Source organism: Petaurus breviceps, unplaced genomic scaffold (assembly GCF_028583685.1).
Source record: "Petaurus breviceps papuanus isolate PSGF00001 unplaced genomic scaffold, PetGlider_PUasm1.0 78, whole genome shotgun sequence".
Classification (NCBI taxonomy): domain Eukaryota; kingdom Metazoa; phylum Chordata; class Mammalia; order Diprotodontia; family Petauridae; genus Petaurus; species Petaurus breviceps.
In genome coordinates this window covers 9,777,399-9,796,517 of record NW_027186502.1, presented here as the reverse complement: position 1 = coordinate 9,796,517, position 19,119 = coordinate 9,777,399, and the positions used below count along the sequence as shown (strand labels likewise).

The 19,119-nt window shown below is 37.4% G+C and overlaps 1 protein-coding gene across 1 annotated transcript in view; it reads right to left on the bottom strand.

Annotated features, from left to right (window-relative positions):
• Nucleotides 1-19,119, bottom strand: part of SLCO1A2 (solute carrier organic anion transporter family member 1A2) — a 57,930-nt gene that overhangs the window by 32,721 nt on the left and 6,090 nt on the right. Inside the window, exons 4-7 of the mRNA XM_069106055.1 lie at nucleotides 17,872-18,004; nucleotides 16,985-17,091; nucleotides 13,509-13,655; nucleotides 386-484 (exon numbers count right to left, since the gene is read on the bottom strand). Of these exons, the coding sequence (XP_068962156.1) occupies nucleotides 386-484; nucleotides 13,509-13,655; nucleotides 16,985-17,091; nucleotides 17,872-18,004 (486 nt within the window). The remainder of the gene's footprint in view (nucleotides 1-385; nucleotides 485-13,508; nucleotides 13,656-16,984; nucleotides 17,092-17,871; nucleotides 18,005-19,119) is intronic.

Genomic DNA, 19,119 nt, shown 5'->3' with positions numbered 1-19,119 from the left:
AGAGACAGACAGACAGACAGACAGACAGAGAAAGAGAGACAGAGACAGAGAGAGACAGAGACAGAGAGAGAAGGGAAATGAGATGGGAGCTGAAGAGTATTATGGGAGACATCTAGCAATATATGAGATTTTGTTAGCAACTACAGAGTTGATTTGGGTTTAGGGGAGACATGCTGATCATTTCCCTCAAGTGGGCCATACATTGAATGAAAATAAAGTCATGCCAACTGTTTAAATTATGAAGTGTCCAAGTTGCTCAATATATCCCAGGGCCATGATTACAGGAAGTAAGAATTAATACAGACTTTTGGAATATCTTATATTTCCATTGTGCATGTGCGTGCATGTACACACGCACACGCACACGCACACACACACACATTACCTGTATTCACAGATCCAATGTCTACATACATTTTCACACAGAATGATCCTAACAAAAAGCCGATCAAAGGACCAATGATAGCTCCTGTTTCTAAGCACCCTAAAAACAAAAGGGAAACATGAGCTTTCTGTGTACTTAAAAACATGTACTATTATAATAAATTTAGGTCATATTTCAAGTATTTAAAAGAACTAAATATATTCTATGCTTCCTCACTTTTCTTTGGAATCGCTTATTTGTATTATCTTTGTGTGTGACATGTCCCATTATTAAATGGCATAATCCATTAGGTTGGAAGCTTTTTTGTCCAAGTTTTCTACTCGCATGATTGCCTAGCACAGAGAAGATGTGAAATCAGTCTTTTAAAGTTCAATTTTCCTGAGTATTTTTCTAGCTAGGAAATTTATTTTTACAATATATGCTTATAAAATAAAGAGATGTTCTCTACAATATTCTCACAAAACAGCCTCATGGTCTTATAGTTATACATTGTGCACTAAAACTTTAGTTATTAGAGCATGTTGCTGGTTGTGAGACCAAGTTATGAACTTATCATTGGTATAATGAAGTTCTTTCTAATACTTTACATTATCAAACCCCTTTAATTGGGTCCACCAAGCCAGAGTCAATGATTATTTATTCATGTGCCAGACAGTGTGCTAAGTGCTAGAGCTATTACCCTATCCCATAATGTACTAAATTCCTTGAAAAGCACAACAAAATATAGATCTAATCAATTTCCTCTAAACTAACTCTTTTAACAATATTATGTGGAGAGATTCAAATGAGAAAGAGAAAAGGTGAAGTAGGCAGGACCAAAGTAATATTAATGGGGTACAGATAATGAATCATAAAAAAGAATATTAGATAAAATAACTTAAAACAAGATAACATTTATCTTTATTCACTTATTTACTTGAAATAAATGGATGGAAGAATAAATGGAAGAGATTCATAGCATTTATTATCCTATCTTCAGCTATTCCCTTTTTAAAGAGATTATGTATAAATTTACAAAAGTACTTACTAGCTGTATGACCCTAAGCAAGTCAATTAACCTGCTTTTCAGTTTCCTCAGCTGTAAAATGAGTTGGAGAAGGAAATGGTGGAGAGTTCTGACAAAAGATGATCCACTGGAGAAGGAAATGACAAACTACTCCAGTATCTTTGCCAAGAAACATCATGAACTAAAATGATAAAAGAAATAACATTGGAAGATGAACCCCTCAGAATGGAAGATGTCCAATATACTATTGGGAAAGAGCAGAGGACACATACAAGTAGCTCTAGTACTAATGAAATGGTTGGGTTAAAGCTGAAAGGAAGCTCAGCTGTGGCTGTGTGTGATGATGAAAAAAAAAAGTCCAATGCTATAAAGATCATTATTGCATAGGAAGCTGGAATGTAAGCTCTTATCAACTAACGTAAGCTGAATGAGGTCAGATAGGAGATGAAAAGATTAAACATTGACATATTGGTTGTCAGTGAATTTAAATGGACCCGAATGGGTGACTTTAATTTAGGTGATCACTACCTATACTAATGTGGGCAAGAATCCCTTAGAAGATAAATGGAATAGGCTTCACAGTTAATAAAAGGGTGAGAAAAGCAGTACTTGGGTATAATCTCAAAAATGATGGAATGATATCTGTTTGAATACAAGGCAAATTGTTCAAACATTACAGTAATATAAGTTTATGCTCTAGCCACTGATGCTAAAGTTGATCAGTTCTACAAAGACCTATATCTTCAAGAAATAACACCAAAAAAAGATGTCACATTCATCACAGGGGATTGAAATGCAGGAAATCAAAAGATAATTGGAAGAACAGACATATTTGGTCTTGGAGTGCAAAATGAGGCAGGACAGAGACTAATAGAGTTTTGTCAAGATAAATCGCTGGTCATAGCAAATACTCTTTTTCAATAACCCAAAAGGTGATGCTACACATGGATATCACCATATGGTCAATATGGAAATCAGATTTAATTATACACCTTGCAGCCAAAGGTGGAGAAGCTCTATGCAGCTGGTTAAAACAAAACCTGGAGCTGACCACAGCTCAGATCACAAGCTTCTTATTCTAAAATGTAGACTTACTTTGATGAAAGTAGGGAAAACCACCAGACCATATAGGTATGACATAAATAATACCTCTTATCAATATGAAGTGGAAGTGATGAATAGATTTAAGTGATTAGATATGGCAGATGAGTGCCTGAAGAACTATGGACAGAGGTGCACAATATTGTACAGAAGGCAGAAACAACAACACAAACATTCCAAAGAAAAATGAGGAAAAGATAACAAAACGACTGATTGATGAGACTTTACAAGTAGCTGAGGAAAGAAGGAAAGTGAAAGGGAAATGAGAAATGGAAAGATATGCAGAATTACAGAGAATAGCAAGGAGAAATAAGAAAGTTTTCTTAACTGAACAACACATAGAAATAGAAGAAAACAATATAATGGGAAAGATGAGATCATTTAAAGACAATTAGAGATATAATGGGAATGTTTCATATAAAACTTAGCATGATAAATGAAAAAACAGTAGGGATTTAACAGAAACAGAAAAGATTAAGAAGAGGTGGCAAGATAAACAAAAACTATACAAGAAAGGTCTTAACATCACTGATAACTACAATGGTATGGTTATTGTTCTAGAGCTATGGGTACTAGAGAATGAAGACAAGTGGGCCATAGGATGCATTGTTAACAGTATGGTGTAATGCCAAGCAAAGGAAACTTCCCAAGATTCGAAATACCAGCATAGCTGCTCTCCATTTTATTTAGTGACAAATTAAGAACAGAGAAAATCAAAATATAGCATAATTCAAAATACAGCATTCACCAAGTATAATTCAATCAAGTACTACTCCACCCCCTGGACATTACATTCATTTAATCAATAACAAAGTGCCTCTTCTAAATACTACTCCACCCCTAGGTAGTACATTCATTTAGTCAATCACAAAGCCCCTCTTCTCAAATGGAGGTTAGTTTCCAATCATTAGTAAAGTACATTCATTTGTTCAATCACAGAGCACAAAAAAAGTCAAAAGTCTCCCACCCTTGGATCACAACTGAATCTACCCCAGAGTTACAACAAGCTTAAGCATAGCATTTAATACCCAAAGAGAGGTCTTTTATTCATCTTATCCCGAGGCATGTTCTCAACAATCTTTGTTCCTGGGGAGACAAAGCTTAGCAAGGCCACAAGGTACATTGCCAGTGTCTTCATTAATTCATTCTTTGTCTGCAGAACAGTCCTAGGACCCCTGAAAACATTAGCAAAACCCTCTTCCAGGATTTCTGTAAACATTCAACAAGAAAATCCTTCTTTAGGGCTTCTGAACCAACAGCAAGGTTCCAGGACCTCTGCAACAACAGCACTGTCCTTCACCAGTGGACAGAATTCACTCTCTGTCTGCACAACAGTCTCAAGAGCTCTGAACCAACAGCAAGGTTCCAGAACCTCTGCAACAACAGGACTGTCTTTCACCAGTGAACAAATCTGGCAAAACAACATCAAAACAAACAGACAAAGTACCAGCATAACATCCATATCTTCTCAGTCCTTGGCAGCTCTGGGTGGCAGCTCTCAAAAGTCCTGGGCAATTCAAACTGGCCCTCAGCAATCCTCTCCATTTCTGCCTCCACGATGCTGCTTCCAAAAAATTCTTCTGCCTCTCTCTTTGCTTGTGTCTCTCTAAATTTATGTCACCAGCTCCTCCAAGTTCAGCACTCTCTTTTCACATCAACAAGTCCATCCCACAAGTGGGATTCACAAGCTCTGGGTTTTAACACAATCAATCCAAAAACCAAGCCAATACAGGGGGATCTTTAAATTCCATTACTATTACATACGGCTAGTAGAGGTTATGGGATTCTAGCTGAACCATTTAAAATCCTAAAAGATAATGATGTTAAAGTGCTATACTCCATGTCAGTAAATTTGGAAAACCCAACAGTAGGCACTAGATTGGAAAAGATCAGTTTATGTTCCAATCCTAAAGTAGAAATGTTCAAATTACTAAACAATCATGCCAATTTCACATGCCAGAAAACTTACGCTTATGCTTAAGATTCTGCAATCTAGTCTTCAGCAATATGTGAAGGAAAATTACTAGAATGGCAGGCTTGTTTTTTTTTTTTAAAGCAATTGGGGTTAAGTAACTTGCTCAAGGTTACACGGCCAGTTATTTCTGGGTGTGGTGCTGAGTAACTGAGCCCAGATTTGATCCCCAGGTCATCCCGAAACTGGAGCCGGTGCTCTTACTCACTGAGCCACCTGGCCGCTCTTAAACAATTGGAGTTAAGTAACTTGCTCAAGGTTACACGGCCAGGTGTTTCTGGGTGGGTGCTAAGTGTCTGAGCCTGGGATTCGATCCTCAGGTCATCTCGACACTGGAGCCGTGCTCTTACTTGCTGTGCTACCTGGTTGCCACTGCAGGCTTGTTTTTGAAGAGGCAGAGAAACTAGAGACCAAACTACCAACATTTGCTAGATTATGGAGGAAGAAAGAGAGGTCCAGAAAAAATAAATCTACTCCTGCTTCATTGACTACACTAAAGCCTTTGACTGTGTGGATCACAACAAAATGTGTCAAGTCCTCAAAGAGGTGGGAGTACCATATCATCCTCCTTGTCTCCTGAGGAGGATATGGTCCAAGAAGCAACAGTTAGAACCAAACATGGAAAAACTGATTGGTTTAGTATTGGGAAAGGAGTATGCAAGGCTATATATTGTTACCTTATTTATTTAACTTAAATGCAAAGTCTATCATGCAAAATGTCAGGTCAGATGCATCAAAAGCTGTAATTAAGATTACTGGGAGAAATAGCAATGATCTCAGAGATGTTTGAAATATGACTCTGATGGCAGAAAGTGAAAAGCAATTAAGAATGCTCTTCATGAGGGTGAAAAGGAGAATGTCAAAGCTATCTTGAAGTTAAATATAAAAGAAAAAAAAAACCCTAAGATTTTGACAACTAATCCTATCACTTCCTGGCAAATAGAGAGAGAAAAAAAAATGGAAGTGGCATCAGATTTTATATTCTTGGGTTCAAAGATCACTGCAGATGGTGACTGCAGTCAGATATTAAAAGATGCTTGTTCTTTGGAAGTAAAGCGGTGGCAAATCTGGACAGCATACTAAAAAGCAGAGACATGATCTTGCCAACAAAGATCTGTGTAGTCAAAGTTATGGTTTTTCAAGTAGCAAGGTATGGCTATAGGAGTTGGACTATAAGGAAAGCTGAGCTACACAAAATTGATATCATTCACTTAGTTCAGGGGAAAAAGTCAGCACACTGAACTTCAGGAAGTACTAAAAAAATTACAGGCAGACAAAAAATACAGACAGAGAAAATAACAAAATTCAACAGACCAAAAGACAGGGCTTCTAGCTGTCTGATTATTACATATATATGGTGTTAGTTACCAGAGAGAGATATGCCAACATCTGAGTTTTCAAAGCCAGGGAACTCAATGGCTACCCAGAATCTCATTTGGCCAAATCTCACAACTCTTCCCATAAATGATCCCCAAAGCAAAATCTCACTTCAGGGTGTATATATATATATATATACTTCTCAGAGCCAGAAGGCATCACAACCCTTGTGACTCAGTGCATAATCAACTTACTACCAAAAGGTGTGGAAACCTTCCTACAAGCAAGTCTCCTGCTAAACAAGCTTCTCTTTAAGCAAGTTCCTCCCCCAATGGTCTCTATGGGATTCAGGATTATCACGGCCAGGAACACAGGACTATTGATGGATGGAGAGGATTTTATATGCCATTAACTTTATATGCCATTAATTATATGCCATATTAATTTGCACATAATAAAAACTATATCAATGGATCATTCAAAAACCATTGCAGTTCAAATCAATACAAGTGTTCTTGTCCTGTGTAATTCTTGTCTGGGATTTTCTATCTATTTTTAAAAAATGCCTACTATGTTCCAGGTACTATGTTAAGCACTGGGGATACAGAGAAACACAAAATACAGTCTGCTATAAAGGAGCTTAGAGTATAATGGGAGAGTAAGCATGTAAAGAACTATGTATAAGCAAGATATATTCCACATAAATTAGGGATAGTGCTAGAAGGAAGGCTACTAATATGATGAAGGACTGGGAAAGACCTTGCAGAAATTGGGACTTTAGTTGAGACTTTAAAGAAGCCAGGTAAGGCAGGAGGTGGAGATGAGGAGGGACAGAATTCCAGGCCTGAGGGAGAGCAAGTGAAAATGCAGAGTCAGGAGATGCAAGTGAATGTGCAAGGAACAGCAAGAAGTTTAGTGTCCCCAGACTGAAAACTACTTGGAAGGGAGCAAAGTATAAGAAGACTGTGAAGGGAGAAAGGGGGTAGGATATGCAAGATTTTGAAGGTCAAAATGAGGATTTTATATTTGATCCTGGTGGGGATAAAGAGCTAATGGAGGATGAATAGGGAATATTGTTGAATAGGGAAGATAACATGGTCAGATGTGTGCTTTAAGATCACTTTGCATTAGGATGACCTGAAGCAGAACTAAGATGGCAGAGTAAAGGCAGGGACTTGCCTGAGCTCTCCCCCAAACCACTCCAAATTCTTTAAAATATGACTCTACACAAATTTTAGAGAAGCAGAACTCACAAATTTCCAGCCCAAGACAACTTAGAAGATCAGGGGGAAAAGTCTATTGCACCAAAGTGAGAGAGCAGCACAACCCAGTGCAGCTTGCACCAGCAGAGACTGGGCCCCAGCAAACTAGGAGCAGGTCTCAGAGAAACGGAATCACTGACAGCAGTTGGGGTTTCCAGACCTCTCAGCCCACAGAAGCCAAAGACAACTTAGAATGTCAGCTCTCACACTTTGGTGAAGGTGGAGCACAGTCCAGCACAGCCTGTGACAGCAAAGTCCTGGCCACAACAAACCAGGAGCGGGCTTAGGGAGTGACTGAATTATCAGCAGCAATGGCTGCTTCTTGAGCTCTCAGTCCACAGATAGTAAGGAGGTTGAACAATTGGTCAGAAGAAGATTACAGGGTCTTATTGCTAGCACTTGAGCAGGACTCTGTCGCTTTGCCCCTATTTAGATCTGGGCACTCCCAGGTTGAGGAGGAACACAGCAGAGATTGTGGCTGCAGTGGAGCAGCGACCCTCATCACAGTTCCAGGGCAGAAAAAGAGTGCTTGTGGTCATTCACAGACCAGAGCACAGGCCAGGAGAGGAGTAAACACCTCTCCTTAGATCTTACCACCTTGGAAGGATGGCTAAGTTTATTGCTTTTGAAGAATTGTGGATCTTATTGAGGAGACTTTTCATATACTAATTTTTTATTTCATGTTGATTTTTAGCTTCACTCTAATGAATTCTATACACAATCTATACTTAATTAATTCAGAAACTACTCCCACATTGCTAACTAGTCCTGTTCTTTCTTTTAAGTTACAGAATTTTTTTTAAATACTTGTTTTGTTGTTTTCCAGGTCCAGCACCTCCCAACTCTCTTTAAAAAAATCAAGATATATGTTCTAGTCATCTATATAGTCAATAAATCTTTGCCCTTTTTTGTTTCTTTTTATGAACCATATTCTCCAGTATATTTTTAAACTTTCCTATGCCAACTTTGTGCTGAAAGTAATTTAATATTGAAATATATGTAGTTTTAGGGCAGAGTCAAATGGCAGAGTAGAAACAGGAGGCTTCCAACTTCCTCCAATTCATGTAAAAATGATTCTAAACAAACTTGGAGCTACAGAATCCACAAAATGACAGAGAGAAGCTAACTTCCCACTGAAGACAGCCTGGTAGGCTGGCAGGAAGGGGCCAGTGCAGTGCTCTGGAAGCTGAACCCAGTTCCCGTGTGATCCTGAGCCTGAGGTTTTAGCCTCATGGCAGCCACAAACAGCAACAGCTAGAGGGATTTCAGATCACCATCAGCTGTGGCAGTTTCCAGAATTATCAACATATAGATGCTAAGGACAAAGTGAGAGGGTGGAGGTCCTGGGATGCCTGACCAGTTTGCCAGAGTGTGTGGAGGCTTCAGAGAGGGCACCCAACTAATAGCTCCAGCAGCTGTGAAAACCCCAGCTATTTGGTACAAAGCTCTCCTTTCTGGTAGCAGAATTCTACTGTGGCTAAAAGCTCAGAAGTCAAGTAATTGAGTGGCAGCATGAGCAATCTAAGGAAGCAAAGCAAGCACATCAGTATGACTTTACACTACTATTTTGGGGACAAAAAAGATCAAAATATGGAATAGGAAGAAGACAGCAAAGTCAGAACACCTGCACCAAAAGCTTCCAAGAAAAATATGAGCTGATTATAGGCCATAGAGGACCTTAAAAAGGATTTTGAAAACCAAATTAGAGAAGTGGAGGAAAAATTGGGAAGAGAAATGAGAATGATACAAGAAAATTATGAAATGAGTGTCAACAACCTGACTGAAAAAAATAACACCTTAGAAAATAGACTAACTCAAATGGCAAAAGAGGCTCAAAAAGGCGATGAGGAGAAGAATGCCTTAAAAACCTGAATTTGCCAGATGGAAAAAGAGTCTCAAAAGCTCACTGAAGAGAATCATTCCTTCAGAATTAGATTGGAGCAAATGGAAGATAGTGACTTTATGAGAAATAAAGATACTATTAAACAGATCCAAACAAATGAAAAAATAGAAGGCAATATGAAATATTTAATTGGAAAAACCACTGACCTGGAAAATAGATCCAGGAGAGATCATTTAAAAATTATTGGATTACCTGAAAGCCATAATCAAAAAAAGAACCTATAAATCATCCTTCAAGAAATTCTCTAAGAAAATTGCCCTGATGTTTTAGAACCAGAGGGCAAAATAAAGGTTGAAAGAATCTGCTGATCACCTCCCAAAAATATCCCCAAAAGAAAACTCCTAGGAATATTATAGCCAGATTCCAGAGTTTGTAGATTAAAGAGAAAATATTACAAGCAGCCATGAAGAAACAATTTGCATATGGTGGAAAAATAATCAAGATAACACAGGATCTGGCAGCTTCTACATTGAGGGATCGAAGGGTTTGGAATATGATATTCTGAAGGTCAAAGGAGCTGGGATTAAAACCAAGAATCACCTACCCAGCAAAACTGAGTATCATGTTTCAGGGGAAAATATGGTCATTCAGTGGAATAAAGGACTTTCAAGCATTCTTGATGAAAAAACCAGAGTTGAATAGAAAATTTGATACTCAGATACAAGAAGCAAGAGAAGCATGAGAAAGTAAACAGAGAAAAGACATCATAAGGAGCTTATCAAAGTTGAACAATTTAAATTCCTACATGGAAAAACAATAATTTAACTTATGAAACTTTTATCAGTATGAGAATAGTTGAAAGGAATAGAAATATATAAGTATATATATATACATACATATATATGTCTATATAGGAGGATATATGGGCATATGAATATATGTGTGTGAATATATGTGCACAGGTATACATAAACAGAGGGTACAGAACCATTGAATAGGAAGGGATGATACTTAAAAAGTTAAATTAAGAGTTGAGAGAGGAATATAATGAGAGGAGATGGGGAGAGACAGAATGGTAGACAGAAGGCAAATGGACAGACAGAAGGCAAAAGGAAATCAGTCAACCTTATTCTCATTGAATTTGGCTGAGGGAAGGAATGACATACACACTAAATAGGGTATCTCACCTTACAGGAGAGTAGGGGGGAAGGGGAGGTGAGGGGGGATGATGGAAGGGAGGGCAGGTTGGGGAGGAGGGAAGTTGTAAGCACCCACTTTTAAATAGGGACAGGATCAAAGTAGAGAATAGAATGAGTGGGAGGTGGGATAGGATGGAGGGAAATATAGTCAGTCTTTCACAATATATCCACTATGGAAATGTTTTGCATAGCTACACATGTACAACCTATATTGAATTACTTATCTTCCCAGTAAGGGTGGGTGACAAGGGAGGAAGGGAAAGAATCTGGAATTCAAAGTTTTAAAATCAAATGTTTAAAATACATAATAATAATAACAATTATTATTATTATTATTTTACATGTAACTGGGAAATAAGATATACAGGCACACCCCTGTACCCTACTGGAAAGTTGGAGGGGGTATGGGGAAACACATGGGAAAGAGTAGATTGGGGGAGGGGATATTCAGTGGGATTGCTGTTTTGATGTGGTGGGTAGGGGAAAAATGGAGAGAAAATCTGTAACTCAAATTCTTGTGGAAATGAATGATGTGAACTAAAAAAAGAGAAAAACAAACAAAAAAGAAATATAAGTTGTTTTAACATTTGGAGAGTGTTTATAGAATTTCTCTGCCTTTCTCCCTCTGGACAATTGATGTCAGTACATAAAATATAATTATTTTCATGTTGGTCTTTTTTAAATGTCTTTTTTGGTGGCCATGGTATTCTTACCCCTCACTGCCACATGGTACTACCAGTAAAAAGTTATTATTGAAAAGATGGGTCTTTGCTTATATGGGAGGTTTGGGATCCATTTTGCAGGTTCTTGAAAGCAATCTAACCTTTTTCCTGATCATTTCCAACTCAAATTGAATTTAGTTTGGTAGAACAAAATGTTCTTTTATGGGCCACTTTCCGGAATCCATGCATCAGGATCATTCATGGCTCCTGGAAGATCTAACAACAGAAATAATGCTGTTCAATGATCCTTGAACAACTAACATCAAGTAAGGTGTGAGACAGGGAGACAGATGTATAAATGCCAAGGGTATTTGCCACTGTGATAAAGGACTGAATTTGCCCTTTCAGTCTAGTTTGAGGAGAGATCCTCCGTGGATGGTGAGGTTCTCCATGTTTCTATTGGTAGATGACATTTTGCTAATTTCCTCAAGTCCCATGACAGATTAAATGAGATAATAGTTGTGAAACATTTAGCGTAGTACTTGGCACATAGCAGGTGCTTAATAAATGCCTGTTTTCTTCTCTCACCTTGCCCCCTATGGACTTCTCTAAGAGTCTTTTGTCCATTTCCCATTTCCCATTTCCCAGGTGTTAGCTGCTTATTTTATTTTATTTATTTTATTTTTTTGGAGGGCAATTGGGGTTAAGTGACTTGCCCAAAGTCACAAGGCTAGTAAGTGTTTCAAGTGTCTGAGGCCGGATTTAAACTCAGGTCTTCCTGACTCCAGGGCCAGTGCTCTATTCGCTGAGCCACCTACCCTCCCCAGCTGCTTATTTTAAATGTGTCTAGGTAAATCTGCTTTAATTTTTTTAGCTAGTGAAAATCAATTTAATTGCCACAGTCGCAGCCCTCCAAGCTATAAATATGCTGATGCCAATTAAACTCAGAGGTTGGGCATTAATCCTTTCCAGCCTCTTGTTGGTACCTTTAGGGATATATTCCCTGATCCTTATTCCTACTTTTTTTCTTCATTCTTCCTTCTTTATTAGGTAATTTAGAAAATGGTCTCACTTCACTTGTCCTAGAGGTAACAGAGCAACTTCTCATCTCGAAGAATATATAGTTTCAGCCATGAGAGGCTCTAAGCCTTCAACTGTAGCATTGATCCTCACTACCTCCTACCGTCTGTATGCTGCCTACCGACTGTGTGCATGGAATCCACATGCATGCCAAGGCTGTCCTTACTAGTGGCTGTTTTCTTTCTCTCCTTGTGAGTAGCAATATTGTTTATTAAAGATCTGACTGTGTGCTTTTCATCTTTATCACAAAAATGTAATGTCTTTCTTATCTCCAATTTTATTAAATCTGTAAGAAGAAAGATTGGAAATGATTTCTAATGTTTTTGCAGTCTTATTGTATAATTCTTCAAATACAGAAGGCTCAAGTCTACTCTCAGACACTTACTGTGCTATTTCTCAATCTCATAAACCTTCAGAGAGTTGCCTCTTCTCTGGATTTGTGTAACAATCTACTTATAGGTCTCTGTTCTACAAGTCTAGCAATAGAAAATCTAAGGTCACTTCTGGAACCACATTGAGTTATTGGAGTATGACTTTTGTGGAGAGATAACAATAAAAAGTGGTATTTGAGAAATATCCTAGTAGTATATACAGTATGGACTGTGCAGGAAGAAAAACTAGAAACAGAGTTCACCAACTAGGCAGTTATGGAAATCTAGAAAGGAGGGGACTATGAAGGTTTTGAGCACAGGGCAAGAGTAGTGACAGTCAACATGGTATGGAAAGACTGTGAAACTGGCAGATATGATAACTATCGACTGTGGAAGGGACAATGAAAGAAAGGGAGAAGTAGGAGGTAACTTCAAGAAAGTCTTGGCTAGATTGCTAGTTATGAACTGTCATCGACAGTAATGGAAAGACAGGAAAGACTTGTTTTGAACTCAGTTTGTTACCAATTGGCATTAGAAATATAGATGCTCTGTAAGCAATTAAAGGCAAATTTGACACAACAGAAAATAGAGGTTTAGGAGTCATCTGTGGAAAGCAGATTGTCCTCATGTTCCCCTTCTTAGCAATAAGAAAGTATGTTTAAAATGATCCTAGTGTAAAACCTTTAGATTTATCAGAAAAAGTCTCATAAGTCTTAAAGTATAAAGTCTAAAACAATATCCTTCTCCCCTCTCTCCAGATCAGCCCAGGAGGGACTCCTCTCTGAAGTAATTAGGTTGGTGGATTGGATAGGGGCAAAGAATCCTTGATTTATCCAACTTCACCAGATTAAGGTAATGATCAGAAGTAAGAAGTATCTTTAATTTCTTCAGTTAATGGAAATATTTCTTGAGTTTACCTTTAACCAATTACAAAGGAATATCTTTAAAGGGAGAGGTCAAAGAGGGATTGAAATTGATTCTCCAGCGGTTGTTCAATTTGATGAAGCAAACTGTTAGCTGAATTGCTCTCTAACCCTGGAATCTTAATCTTGACTGACAAACACAGTGGGATTTCAAAATGACTTGTATGGAGAAATGTCTGAGGACATGGGGTGGGGGGTGGGTGGGTGGATTTTGCCAGTTTGGATAGTCCTCTATTTCTACCAAGTTTAGGTTTAGGCAGACTTGAAGGGAGAGAGAATATACTAAGTAATAAATAATAAAATGTAAATAAAATGAGGAAAGGGATTAGAGGTGGTTTTTTTTTTTAATTCAGTGAAACAACATACAATTGATTTTTGCAAACTCACCAATATATAAAGGAGAATTTTCAGTTTTGGCAAAGTCTTCTATATAAGAAATGCCCAAAGGTTTGATGGGAGTTTCACCAATTCCACGTATTATATTTCCTACAAGCACATATAGCCACATTGATGATTTGACTTCATTTGTACACTCTTAAAAGAAAAGAAAAAGAACTTGTGTTACAATTTTTGATATCATGATTTTGAAAGTGACTATGATAATTCTGAATTCTAAATTTTATAAGTAAAAGATTTCAAGATTCATTCTATATTGGGGCATCTAGGTTGCACAGTGAATAGGGCACTAGTCCTAGAGTCAGGAGGACCTGAGTTCAAATCCGACCTCTGACACTTAACACAGACTAGCTGTGTGATCTTGGGCAAGTCACTTAACCCCACTTGCCCTGCCTTCCCCCCTCCAAAAAGACACACACAAAAAAGATTCATTGTATATGACCACAAGAATGCTATTACTAATGACTCAGTAAAAGAAATGGGTCATTAGGCCATAGGATCTAGAACTTGACAAAATCTTATAAATCATCTTATAAGATCATGTATTTAGAGCTGGAAGGAGCCTTAGAGACCATTTAATCCAATCATATAACATTTTACAAGTGCAAAAAGAGAGATCATCTCTATCTTTATCACTCTGACTAAGTCTATGTATATATTTACATCTATGTCTATGTCTATATCTCTAGACCTAGATAGATTAAATAGGTAGATATAAATGGATATAGGTAGATAGATGATAAATTTTATTTATATGTATAATGCTTTGTATACATACATACATAATGCATATACACATAGTAAATAAAAGATCTAGGTTTCAAGCCCATATCCTCTTACTCCAAATATAATCCAATCCAATCCAATACAAATGTCTTTCCACAATAATACCAACTCTTGTATATTTTCTCAAACAGAAAAAGTACCTCAGAAAGAGACAAAGGAAGGAAAGAACTGGTCTAGCCTACACTCATGAGTGACTGAACACCTCTAGGAAACAATATATTTATGTAGGGGAGTAGGGAGGTATGTAGACAGTCTCTTCAATGTATTTATAAATTTGTAACAATTAAAATGACAGTCTCTATGGCCCAGTAGAGAGAAAGTTGATCTTGGAGTTAGGCTCAACTTTCCCACTTCTCCCTCTATTCCACAGTCCTCCACACACACTCTGGCTCTGCGACCCCAAACTGCTTAATCTCTGTGTTCTAGATAACTCTTTAAGGTTATAATTTGCAGAGAAGCTAATAATCTGCATTGGCAGAGGAAATTCTTTCAAGTGGGATTTCCCCATTATGAAGATCATAGATCTGGTAAAAAAATAAAATTTATCACTGTAATTTTAAAATTAATTTAAAACATTATTACTGTAATTTTAATAGTTTTTTTAAACAAAGACCCCAATTTTGTATAAGTTGAAAAATGTTAAGTGAGTTGTAGTTCCATTGTCCTCTATAATGCTTAAAATATCTTACACACCTAAACTAAAATTAAAGTTTGTTATTAGTCTTTACTGATTCTTGGTAAATAATAGTAGATACATAGCATTTTCACTTATAATTTGTGATGATTTTTCACTCCTCCCAATGAGTCCAGCTAAAGATGGTGAGCAAAGTGATGTTAAACTGAATTCTGATAGGAAAGCAATTGGGTGAATGACCCCTCATTCTCTAGTGCTCAGAAGCCTTTTTGTTTTGGAGTCTGCTAAAGTACATAATTCCAGAGTACAACTAGCCCAAGGAATTTCTTTACATTTCTACCTGACCCTAAATGAAGTTCAGCCTACACATAATGGTATCAGTTTAAGGATTGTTGTGAGTATTCAGATCTACTGTAAGATGCGTATACTGATTTCTGGTTCAGAACACAAGTAAACCCTTCACTTTAAAATGAATCTAAAACTGAGTAATGGCCAAAGAAATGTTACATGAAGAACTACCAAAATAAAGAAAATCTTGTTGATCTTTCTAATACAGACCTATGCCATGAAAGCCAACCTAGAAATCAGGTCAAGGGTGAATGTGAGGCTGCCACTTATCTTTTTATAGTTATGTCAGGGTGGCCTCCTGTAGCGCCAATGCAATATTCATAGTGCCCACAGTCACTAAGAATATACCTGCATGGTGCTCGATCACAAAATATAACAGACTCTCCATATATAAGACAGAGGCAAAACATTTATTCAGACACCAGAAAAACCCCAACTCCAAATCTGTAAGCTGATTCCATCATAGTAGCAAAGAAGTTAATAAGCCATAATGGAAATGAGAGCCACACCATCCTTTAGCCTTCCCACAAACCAACACAAGACAAATATTTACTCACTAGCCTATCTGTCTGCCTTGGAAGCGTCCTCTCCTACCAACCCTCTAGCTTGCTCTGACTACCAGCTTCCTGTGGGCTCTGCTCCACCCTTCTTCAAACTCCTCCCACAACAGGCTCCATGTGATTATATTGAGCCTTTTAAGGGTCAGTGTATATTTTCAAAGCAGGGAAGGTCTTCAAATTTCTATTACCATTACACCTCCTTTGCTCATGGTTTTATCTACCATTGATGAAAAAGCCATTTGCAAGTACTTCATTATTAGAAGTTCTTGCCCCCATGCTATGTAAGTGAGGATTACAGTGGCTTTAGTTACTCCAACTTGGAAAATTTTCTATTAGGTCACAGATCATGGAGGGGCAGAGGACAGCATTTGTAGTAGCTGGAGGTGGCAGTGTACTGGAGAAAGTATTGGAGAGCAATTATCAAGAGAAACAGCAGGAAGAGAAGGAGAAAAGTCATGGAGAGAAATAGGACTATCCTGTACCTTTCTGATTTTCCTTTGTTGTGATAGGTAAGGAATATAATACAAATCCCTTGAATCTTTGAATCCTTGACTCTTAGACAACACCAACTCATCTATTTCCATAACAACATGAATTGACCATACCTTGGTCTGTGTAAGATTGTTTTTGGACCATATTTAGAGCAAGTTTGGGGAATAGAGTTGCTTTTCTTAATTTATTCAGGACTAAGATTTTAATAGTTAAGATAACTTCAATAATTGTTTCTCTCATCTTCCAAGAAGAGAGAATATATTTGCTTCATTTGCCATTAAAGGGACCCATAATTTCATAGGTGTAGGTAACTTTCTGGGAGGAAATTGTCTTTACCAATGCAGATCAGGAACCACTTTGCAACTTTCATAGTCCTAGATTGTTGCTGGAAGGCACTGAGAGGTTCAATGATTTTCCCAGGATCACAAAGGCAGTATTTGTCAGAGATGAGACTTGAAACCAAATCTTCCTGATGCCAGGGCTACCTCTCTGCTACATCGTGTTGCCTCTACAAAATTACCTCACTCACAAAATAACACATCTTAATTCAAGATATTTTATCTCATTCAGAGGGGCCAGATTACCAGCAAATTGCAAGGGCTATCATCCAAGAACACAGAAAACGGGGCACAAGAGAAATAGACCACCTGATGGATCTTCTGTTGGTGTGAAAATCTGAATTTCCTTTCTCATGCACAGGAAATTGTTTGAAGAAGAATTGGATGTCTTTGAAACTGTTGTCTCATATTCATATCTATTTGAAAACAAATAATTTATTTTTATCTTAAGATACTGATACGGGCAGTATGAACACTGGCCAGATTACTAACTTGAACATTACTAGATATACTTAGGGCAAATCTTCCCCAAATCCATTAAGATACAATAAGTTATCATCATGATAATAAATTATAACTGATGAAGGAAACCTGTTTAATGTAAATTTATATTCATCCTTTTTAGTTAACTTTCACTACACAAGCTTCTGGATTATCTGCTTTGTGTATTATTCATAGCACATTTTTAATGCCTTACTTTACAGTGTCATCCAATATGTTTCTATATCACTTTACCTATTATTATTATTATTTAATGCTTTTTTATTGAACAAAGAGTAAAATGGCTTAAGTAGAGCTAACTCTGAAGTTAAATCTACCAGGAGGGAAAAAAAAATGATGCCTTCTGCGTAGACCACATAATAATATGTTCTAGGAGCCCTAGAAAAACTAAAGAACTACTTGGTTTCACTTAAATCTGGAAAAGGAAAAGAATTTATGCACTATATGAAAGGAAAACAAAAAAAACCCTTAATCCTATAAGGAAAAATGAAGTCTAATAATTATTCTACAAATATGGAAATTGTGTGACCATGAAAGCTGAAGCGAGAGGGCCAAGGTCATACTGAAAGGTGATGAAAGAGAAGTCATTTTTTACCCTGAGTTTCTTTTCTACTGCTTCTTTGAAAAGAAATCACAAACTTCATTTCTTGCAGGTACAAAACATATCAAGAGTTATCAGGCATTGAAATACTTACGGATCCATTAAGAAATGAGGTAATGACTGCAAAAAGCATCCAACGCCCATAGTCATGCACCCCATAGCAATCAACATAGGTCTATGCATTTTTGTTCCAAAGTAACTCACAAATATCATCAGCAAAAGATTTCCTAGGAAAGAGAACACTTGTTTACATTTCTAAAGGCAAAGCGTGACTTAAAATTAGAGATTTGGTTTGGGAAAACTTTTTGGAAATGTAGGAATCTGAAACAAAATAATAACTTTGGAAATCATAAGTACTCTGAAATAATGGTCAATGATCAGTCAACAAGAACCAATTAAGCTATTACTATATGCTAGGTATTGTGCTAAGGGCTGGGGAATGAAAGGCCCTGTCCTCAACAGGCTTACATTTGAATTGGGAAGATGACATACAACAATGCCTGGCACATAATATGTTTATTGATTGATTTACTTATGATTCTATTTATTGGTTGATACAAATATCTAAGCTCATGGAAGATATAATACACCAAGCAGATGGAAAATAATCTGAGAGAAGGGCCCTAGTAACTGGGGCAACTGGGAAACGTTGCAGATGAGATTTGAGCAGAGGCTTGAAGTAAGCCAAGGGTGACATGGTGGTAGGATGAGTGGACCTGGCTTTTAGTCTTGGTTCCATCACTAACTAGATGAATGACCTCAGACAAGCAGTTTAATCTCACTTGAGCAAATCTCTTTCTCTTGCATGTTATGAAGGTAAAAGCAAAAGCAAAAACAAAGAAACGTCCTGACAACTTCATTGTATTGTTGTAAGGGTCAAATACTATACAGTTTGATGTCTAAATACCTTGTAGAATTTTTTGCACTTTTTTTTAGCATGAAATAAAAGTATGAAGATTTTTAACAGCAGGTCAGTCTCTAATGAGGGGAGATCCTCTGTCAGTGTATCCCTTAGAACATAAGCCATCTTATTCTGGATCCCCTAGATTGTAGTGCTTGTTTACCAACAACTTAATCACCCCCTCAAATAATACAGTTATAATATTCATCATTTGAGGCAGTTGGATAGCACAGTGGATAGAGCATTAGGCTTGGAGTCAGGAAGATTTGAATTCAAATCTGGCCTAAGACACTTACTAGTTGTGTGATCTTGGGTAAATCACTTAAACCTTTGCTTCAGTTTCCTCACCTGTAAAATGGGAATAATAATATCACCTACCTCCCAGAGTGGTCATGAGAATCAAATGAGGCAGTTATTTGTAAAGCACTTAGCATGGTGCCT